Raw genomic sequence first — 8,556 nt, 5'->3', positions numbered from 1 at the left:
ATTCATCTCAACTCGGGCATTACATTCATTTCCCTCCGTTCTCATAATGGCCACTGAGAAAGCATCTCTGTCCCCTCATTCTGGGGTGCATGGTGCTAGATAGACCAAGGCAACAGAGATTTTATGATAGGCTAAAAGTAAATCATATATCTGCGACTTCCAAGGAAATCTAGGCATTTCCTAGTGGTCCCTTGATGGGGGATGGACTGGCTAAGACTCTTTGTCAATGGTGTAGAAGAACTGTTCTGAATTTGTGCAGCTAGACTGTGGCCATCTGTAATTTCTCCTGCAGCTTCCTGTTCTTCTGCCAAGGGTGCCGAGAAGGCCAGCTTTTTAGATACTGAGATCTCTGAAAATTATTTTTTGGATACTTGTAAAGAGAATACTTTCTTGGTACTAATAAAATGTAATTTTTCTCTTTCTTTTCATCCAATGCAGGCTCATGTCAATGCTATAAAGCATTCCAGTAAAAGCAATTTCAAATATTTATGTCCAAAGATAAAATTCATATTATGTTTCCTAAACACCTGTCTGCAACAGCTTTTACATAATCCCTGAGCCTTTAATTGGGTACGTGTGTGTGTGCGTTTGCGTGAAGGCTTTGAGTATTAATTTCTAGTCATTTCACTGATGGCAATGTTTCAATGGTTATCATCAAAGATCATAGTGTACTTATTTCACTGTAGATTGCCATCTGGATTCTTGGGTGTTTGAGTTTAAATTAGGATAAAGCTATGGTTGTGAAGTTTAGACCTGAGCTCAAATCCTGGTTACACTTCTTACTAGATGTGTGATTTTAGGTGAAACTTTTAACTTTATAAAGCCTATTTTTATCTCATATGAAATGGAGACAAAATGGAGCACCTACTTCAGAGGGTTGTTATAAGAGTCGATGAGAAAATCCACATAAAGGAGGTTTAGCAAGCATCATTAAATATTACACAGTTTTTGTTTTAAGCCCCAAATTGTTTAACAGTGAGTGCCAGTGACTACTGCTCTGTAGTTTTCTGTCCAAATAGGTGCATAATTTTCTTAAGCATTAGATTCTATCTTTCTTTGCATTACATATTCTAGCATAAAAGATTGAAAATGCTAAAAAAAGATACTATCTTTGAAGGTAATATTTACAAAGTTCTTTCACTTCGATATATTTTAATTTCTTAAATTTAGAAATAAACTTGATTCATGCGTCATAAAAATAAAGATGCTAATTCCCATTAACTATTTGTCCACAGTACAGAAACTAAAATACAAAAAAAAATTGATGGAAAATCAAAACCATGTGGCCTCATATTCAGGGACTTCCAAGAACACATGCTGATCTGTAATAAAGATATGTAGAAACAAGAATGTCCTCATTCATAGAAAAATATACAAACTCAAAACAAAAACAGCTAAGTTTTTCTGATCTAAATATGATGGACTCAAAATGAGGTATAAATTAGCAGACAGTATGTTTAAAATAGACACCTACTAACAAATCATTCTTGAAAATTAACTGAGAGGTTGACACCGAGCTAGCCCTCACTGTATCACTTTTAGGGCCAGATTTAGAAGCCTAAGGAAAAACATTTATAGTGATTTTATAGATAATGGCTTTATTAAAAAACTTAAAAAATAAGAACACTAGTTACATATTATTATATAAATTATTATGGAATTATAATAATTATCTTGTTTTATAAATTACTATGAAACTATAATAATCTTTCTCTTAATATAGGTAAAAGATAAGTAGTACTTTATGATAATGTATTAGTAAATTAAAACTTTTTCTTTTTTTTATTTCTTTCTTTGGAAGCTATTAAATATACAACCTTGGTGAAAGGCCAACTCTGCCATTTATTGCTATGAGACCTTGAGTAAAAAGTGTATTTTAAATAAAATTTTAAATCTTTATTTTATTTCTTTTTTTCACCAAATTAAAGAATGTACATAATTTAAAAAATCAAATCTTATTCAAAAGTTTATAATGAGAAACAGCAGCCCCTGCCCTTTGTCTTCTCATTAGCTAGTTTTACTTAGTATTTAAAATTTTAGCCAGAACTGGTTTGGCTCAGTGGATAGAACGTCTGCTTGTGGACTGAAAGGTCCCGGGTTCGATTCTGGTCAAGGGCATGTATCTTGGTTGCGGGCACATCCCTGGTGGGGGCTGTGCAGGAGGCAGCTGGTCGATGTTTCTCTCTCATTGATGTTTCTAGCTCTCTATCCCTCTCCCTTCCACTCTGTAAAAAATCAATAAAATATATTTATATTAAAAAAATAAAATTTTATTAAGTTAAAAGGTTACACAAGTAATATACAATACATTCCCATTGGGAATGATTCAAGTCATTTACATATACAGAAAGCAAAATGTTCAAGTATTCAGCTCACATTCCACCATCCCCTTCTTGAAGTAAACTTTGTCATCAATTTGATATGTATCTTTCCAATCCATTCCCTATGGATTCACATCGCTATGTACTTACTGATAGATCCTCCCTTCCCCCAACTGATGGACAGAGCATGATGTAAACTGCACCTACTGTCTGGACATTCCTGAGTACCTAACCAGGCACCTTATATGGACTGTACATTGAACCACCAATCAGCACCTGCCAAATACCCTAAGCCTCCAATTCCTAAGTACGTAAGTGCCTAATCATGTGCTTTATATAAAACCACCAATCAGCATGTGCCAGTACCCTATGCCCCATCCCTTCCCATTCCTCCCCTCAAAAGGTGTGTTCTCCTTTGCACGTGTGCTTTTCCTTTGCAAGGCAGCCTGGCAGGGTCTTTCTCTAATAAAGCCTGTAGTCCTGGTTTTTGGCCTCTGTCTCATCTTTCACTTACATATTTGTTTCTTTACATTATTGAGATCATACCATAAAAATTATTTAGCAACTTTTTTTCTCAATGAACAATATGCCTCAATTTCCATGACAGTGCATACAGACCTGCTTTATTTCTTTTAATTACTGCTTAAAATAGATATATGTTTATTTAACAACTAATGGACATTTAGATTTTACTCTTTTTTTGTAACTAAAAATAATGCAGCAGTAAACATCTTTATTCTTGCTTCTTTGTATGCACACATATGCTGAGCCCAAAAGTATGCATTTTGATATTTTGATGGAACTAAAAAGTTTCTGTCCAAAGAAGTCATATCATTTTACAGGTTTTCAGCAAAAGTGGAAATTTTTATAAATTATATGGATAAAAGTTGTTTTAACATTCCTTTCACTGATAACTACAGGGATTATATGTATTTTCATATTTGTAGTTGCTACTTAAATTTCTTCTTCTCAGAATGGTATGATCACATTTCCAAATCCTTCATAATAACAAATCCTTTGTTTTTTCTTAAGAGATTTCCTCTACCCCCCCATATATCCTGGATATGAATCCTTTGTCATACATGTTGCAACTATTTCTCCCAATCTTAATTTTCCTTAACTTAGTTCACAGCATCTACTAATTAATATAATTAAATTATATAATTTATTGTAATTTTTTTTATTTTATAGTTAAAATGTTCATTCCTTTTCTTTAAAGATATTTAATTTGAATCATGCTAAATGATCTTGTTCACCCTATGATAAAAATGTCCTCCTATATTTTCTTCTTGAAACATACTGTAGTATTCAATTACATTATTGACATTTAGTTCTTTAACCCATCTGGAATTTATCAATTAGAACATGAACTTAAGTTTTTTCTAATGTACAATAAATTATCCAATATCATTTAATGCATAATGCATTGTTTCCTTTTTAATTTAAAGTGCCACTTTCTTCATCTACTAAATGTCGTCTCTATTCTTCTCATTGATCTATTTGTCCATTTAAATTATTATAGCCTTTTTTAGTCTTTTACATCTTTTAATATCTGATAGAACCTTTAATTGCTCTTTTTTTGTCCCTTTTAAACATTTTTTAATGTATTTTTGTTTTCCAAGATGATTATAAATTTAGCTTGCCAAATTTCATAAAATATCCACTGGAGTGAGATTAAATTCATTGGTTAATTTAGAGAGAAATGGCATCTTTAAAATATTGTTTATCTAGCCTGAATCACAGTGTACCTCTTCTTTGAGATCTTTTTCCATTGTTGTTTATGGTCTTTATTTACATGATAGAGTTTCTTCATATAGGTCTTATATATTTCTTATAACTTTTCTCATATGTGGGTGAAATGTGACCTGCTTTGGCCCTATGCTTTAGAGAGCCCTACTCTGGCTCTCCTCCAGCTTCTTCTCTTCTATGGGGTGAGAGTTCACTGTACTGTAGGGATGTGCCTATCTGGAACCCGCCTCCACCAGCTTTTCTAGATAATAGCCCAGATATTAGGATCCTGAAATTCTTTGCTCAGTCTCAAGTCTTTCATCAAGGTTGCACACACTTTTCTTTCAGGTCTTTCCTCCTGAAAGCTGATTATATTGCTATTGTACACAATCTTAGTCCTGAGCAATGGCTAAGGAATGGTTGTTTAAGTAAGTTGTAGACCAAGCATGTCAAACTCAAAGGCTAAACAGGCCAAATAAACAAGGTTTAAGTTTATGTGCGCTGCAGAAAAACAAAAGCTTCAATTTTCATAGAAACATAGGTTAATTTCAAGAGACATGCTGAATAAAAAGGGATGAAATAAACGAGTAATCATTAACAAAAAATAACATTTTAATGCAAATTTAATTTTTATTAAGCCAGACATAAAAGATAACACTACAACTCTTCTAAAATTTTGTTAAATATAGCAATTTTTCATATGAATCTTAAGTTAACATGTAATAAGTTAATATTACTTTCAGTACATCAATACATCAATATTTAATTTCTTCCAGTTTTAACTTCTGATAAACATCAATAGAGATAACCAAAAGATAGCACTCTGAGGTCTCCAAAAATGTTTAAGAATGTAAAGGAGTCCAGAGGACAATGCCAACTATTCATCTTCTCCTTTTCTTAAAACTGGTTGTGGTTTCCCTTTTATCAGTATCTTTTATTGTTCCAAAAGGCTAAGTCCTTAGATTCATAAGAAAAAATAATAATTTTTGCTCAGCTGGCGTGACTCAGTGGTAGAGCATCTACCCATGAATCGGGGTCACAGGGCTCATGACCGAGTTGTGGGATCAATCCCCAGTGAGAGGCATGCAGGAGGCAACCCATCAATGATTTTTTCTCATTACTGATGTGTCTCTCTCTCCCTCCCCCTCCCTTTCTGAAGTCAATAACATATATTTAAACAAACAAAAAAAAGTTTTATCTTGCAAACTAGAATGATTACTTACAACTACTATGTGATGAATTTTAAAATTATTCTATTCTATTCCAATTAAACCAATTGCTTTCTTAACCAGTAACAAACACTTTAAAAAAGTATGTTCTCACTCCAGTTGGAGGTTTAATTACTTCTAGTTTATATCTTTGAGACCATATCTCTTGTCCTAACATTCCTCCTAAGCTCCATCTCTAATAGCTGCCTAGACAGTTCCTCCTTAATATTTCAAAATTACCTAAAACTCAACCTGTTTAAATATGAAATGATCCCCAATATATTTTTACTTTTTCAGTTTTTTAAAATTTTTAATGAACTTATAAACAAAAAAGCTCCCATTTCAAAATAAAAACAAAATCCTACATCATATAGATTTTTACAGTTACTATGTATCTAAGCAACATACATACATGTTCAGTTTTCATATGGTAACTAAATTCATGTGACAACTATGCTTTTTTTAAATACCAAAAACATTATAGAGTTAATGCAGTCATATGGATAAACTATTAGTCACTACGTTTTTTATGTTTTCACTTTAGATGTTATTTTTAGCACAGGTAAGCATGTAGTCTTACATATACTCAAATAAATCTTTGGTTGCTACCCTATCGGCAGGCTTGCAAACAAGAAACCAACCATTTTAAGAATGATTTAAGTGAACAAATGCAAACCCCAGGGATGAATAAGCCCTAAGAATGCACAATTGTGAACATTTACAACCACAACTTTGGCTGAAGACTGTTCATGCTCCTCTTCTAAAATGAGATCTCAAGCAGAATAGTTCAAAGTAAAAGATTTTAACAAAACTTAGTATATGTACAATTTCTCCACCAATTTTTGTAAACCAACCATTTATTAACTTTTCAACTTGTAAAAATACAATAGAAAACTGGACACCATGTTTCACTACTTCAGTTAATATTCACAATTACAGCAGGTACAACTCATAGCATCACCAATGCTGCCCAATACTTATATGTAAAGTAAGTTCTTTAGAACAGGTAACCGGTTGTCCATAACCATTGGCTAGTATACACATGGACTAAAATTTCTAAATTTGGGGAGAAACGAATGCTGCTGCACTGCTCCTTCTATTCCTTCATTCATGCTTAACCTGTGGGATTTGGGCCAGTTGAGGCTGCCCGCTTGAAGAGGCTGCCTGCTGCGCTGCTTTCTGCTTTAATAATGTCCAATCAAATGCAAAGTCATAACTGAGGTTCAGGTTCCCGAAAAGGGTGCGGAAGAGCTGCCTCAGATACGCGTAATCTGGGGTTTCCTCAAAGTGTAGCCCACGACAATAGTTTAAGTACATAGCAAATTCTGCAGGATAGTCATTACATAAAACATCTGTGGCCATCTTCTTTTCACAAATCTTTTCATATTTCTGTTTCTTTGTTGCAGCCGTTATCCCTTGCCATGGCAGGTTGGTTCTATTAAAATACATCAGAACATACCCTATCGATTCCAAGTCATCCCGGCGACTCTGTTCAATGCCAAGATGTGCATTGATGCTAGCATATCGGACAGTACCAGTGAGATTTTTATCTTCTCTGTATGGTATGTGTTGCTTTGTTCTGTTGTCTCTGTACTTTTTGGCCAACCCAAAATCAACGAGAAATAACTTATGACAGTGAAGCCCGACGCCCATTACAAAATTATCGGGTTTAATGTCTCTGTGTATAAAGTTCTTTGTATGCAAATATTCAATTCTACTTATCATCTGGTCAGCTAGCATAAGTACAGTTTTCATTGAGAAGCTTCTATTACAGTAATTGAAGAGGTCTTCCAGGCTGGGTCCAAGAAGATCCATGACCAGTGCATTATAGTCTTTTTCCTGCCCAAACCACCGTATGCGGGGGATGCCAATCCCACCCTGAAGAATCTTATAGAGTCTGTTCTCGTGCATCAACTGGGGGTGCCTGGCCTTCTGAGATTCTACCTTCACTGCGACCCCCTCACCATTGGTGATATTGACTGCCTGATAAACGATCCCGAAGGAGCCAGACCCGATCTTTCGAATCAATTTATATTTCCCGCCGACAATGAATTCAGCTTTGGAGACGCTACTGCTAGCCATCTTGAGAGACAAAGACCCGGCTAAGGCCAAATCCCGACGCCTCACCAACGCCTCACCGACACCTCACCAAGGACTCCGGGGCTGTGGCGGAGGGTGGCTGGAAAAATGGTAGCTCTCGGGCGGGCGTTACAGGGCCCACAATCCAACAAGAGGTACCTGATCGACGACGCTGCTGCTTAATCAGGGTTCTTTTTTGCCAGGCCGCAATTTGTGAAGGGTTCTGGTGGTCACCAGGCTGCTCGGCTGTCTCTGCACTTCCCTCAGGACTTCCCGGCCGCCGGGCTTTCGCCTGAGGCTGGAAAAATGGCCGCACCGAGGGAGCAGTGAAGTCCAGCTGAGGGAACGCTGGGAGCACGCTGAAGGCACGCCAGCGGCACGCAGAGGGGACGTCAGGGGCACGCTGAGGGCACGCCAGGGGCACGCTGAGGGCACGCCAGGGTCACGCTGAGGGCACGTCAGGGGCACGCTGAGGGGGCGGGTGAGGTGAGAAGTCCAGTGCGTCACAGCGCCAATACCTCTGTGGCCAGCTTGTAGCTTCCGGCATGCAGCTTCCGGCTTGAACTTCCGGCTTCAGTCCTCTGGCTTCAATCCAGGGGATCCTCTCACGAGGCTGATGCCACCATTTCCTTACTGTGCTGAAGCCGCCATTAGCTCTGTGATCTTGGAGTAATTATTTCACTGTTCTGGGCCTGAGTATTCTCACCTGGTTCACTGTAGTGCCAGCAATCCCACCATTGCAGAATCATTCCTTTGGGATGAATCTAAAATAACATTTTAATAAAAATTAATATTTTTTCTTGAACATTAACTTACCAGTCACTGAATAACTGCACAAATTAATAAATATAATGCAAGTAAACCTAATTTTCTTGTTCTCCAAAAGTGAAATATTTCCTGTTGTGCACACCAAACAAGTCAGTACAAGACTAATGACATGGCAATAAGCTGCTAAAATATTCGCTGGTAGTATTAGTGGAGAGAAATGGTGCACCTCCACATAAGGCGCCTAAGGGAAATGAATGAAACATGATTATAGTAGTCATTAGCAAACATTGTAGTTTATTATTAATAATCTATATCTATCTATCATCTATCTATCATCATCTACCTATCTATTTATCTATCTATCTATCTATCTATCTATCTAATCTATCTACCTATGGCTAATATGCTAAGTGTCCCTCCCTCTGTCCAGGTAATGATATCTTGTAGCAATG

At 36.3% G+C, this 8,556-nt stretch overlaps 1 protein-coding gene across 1 annotated transcript; it reads right to left on the bottom strand.

Moving 5' to 3' along the window:
* Positions 1-6,361: 6,361 nt before the first annotated feature.
* On the bottom strand, positions 6,362-7,339 carry LOC118721932 (casein kinase I). The gene has a single exon (XM_036443207.1). The coding sequence runs from the start codon at positions 7,337-7,339 to the stop codon at positions 6,362-6,364; it is 978 nt and encodes a 325-aa protein (XP_036299100.1).
* Positions 7,340-8,556: the final 1,217 nt, after the last annotated feature.

Source organism: Pipistrellus kuhlii, unplaced genomic scaffold, assembly GCF_014108245.1.
Source record: "Pipistrellus kuhlii isolate mPipKuh1 unplaced genomic scaffold, mPipKuh1.p scaffold_m20_p_19, whole genome shotgun sequence".
NCBI lineage: Eukaryota > Metazoa > Chordata > Mammalia > Chiroptera > Vespertilionidae > Pipistrellus > Pipistrellus kuhlii.
This window is presented reverse-complemented; position numbering and strand designations above follow the sequence as displayed.

Bases quoted from the DNA above. Each gene is read 5' to 3' on its own strand.
- LOC118721932 (XM_036443207.1), bottom strand. From the start codon at position 7,339: ATGGCTAGCAGTAGCGTCTCCAAAGCTGAATTCATTGTCGGCGGGAAA.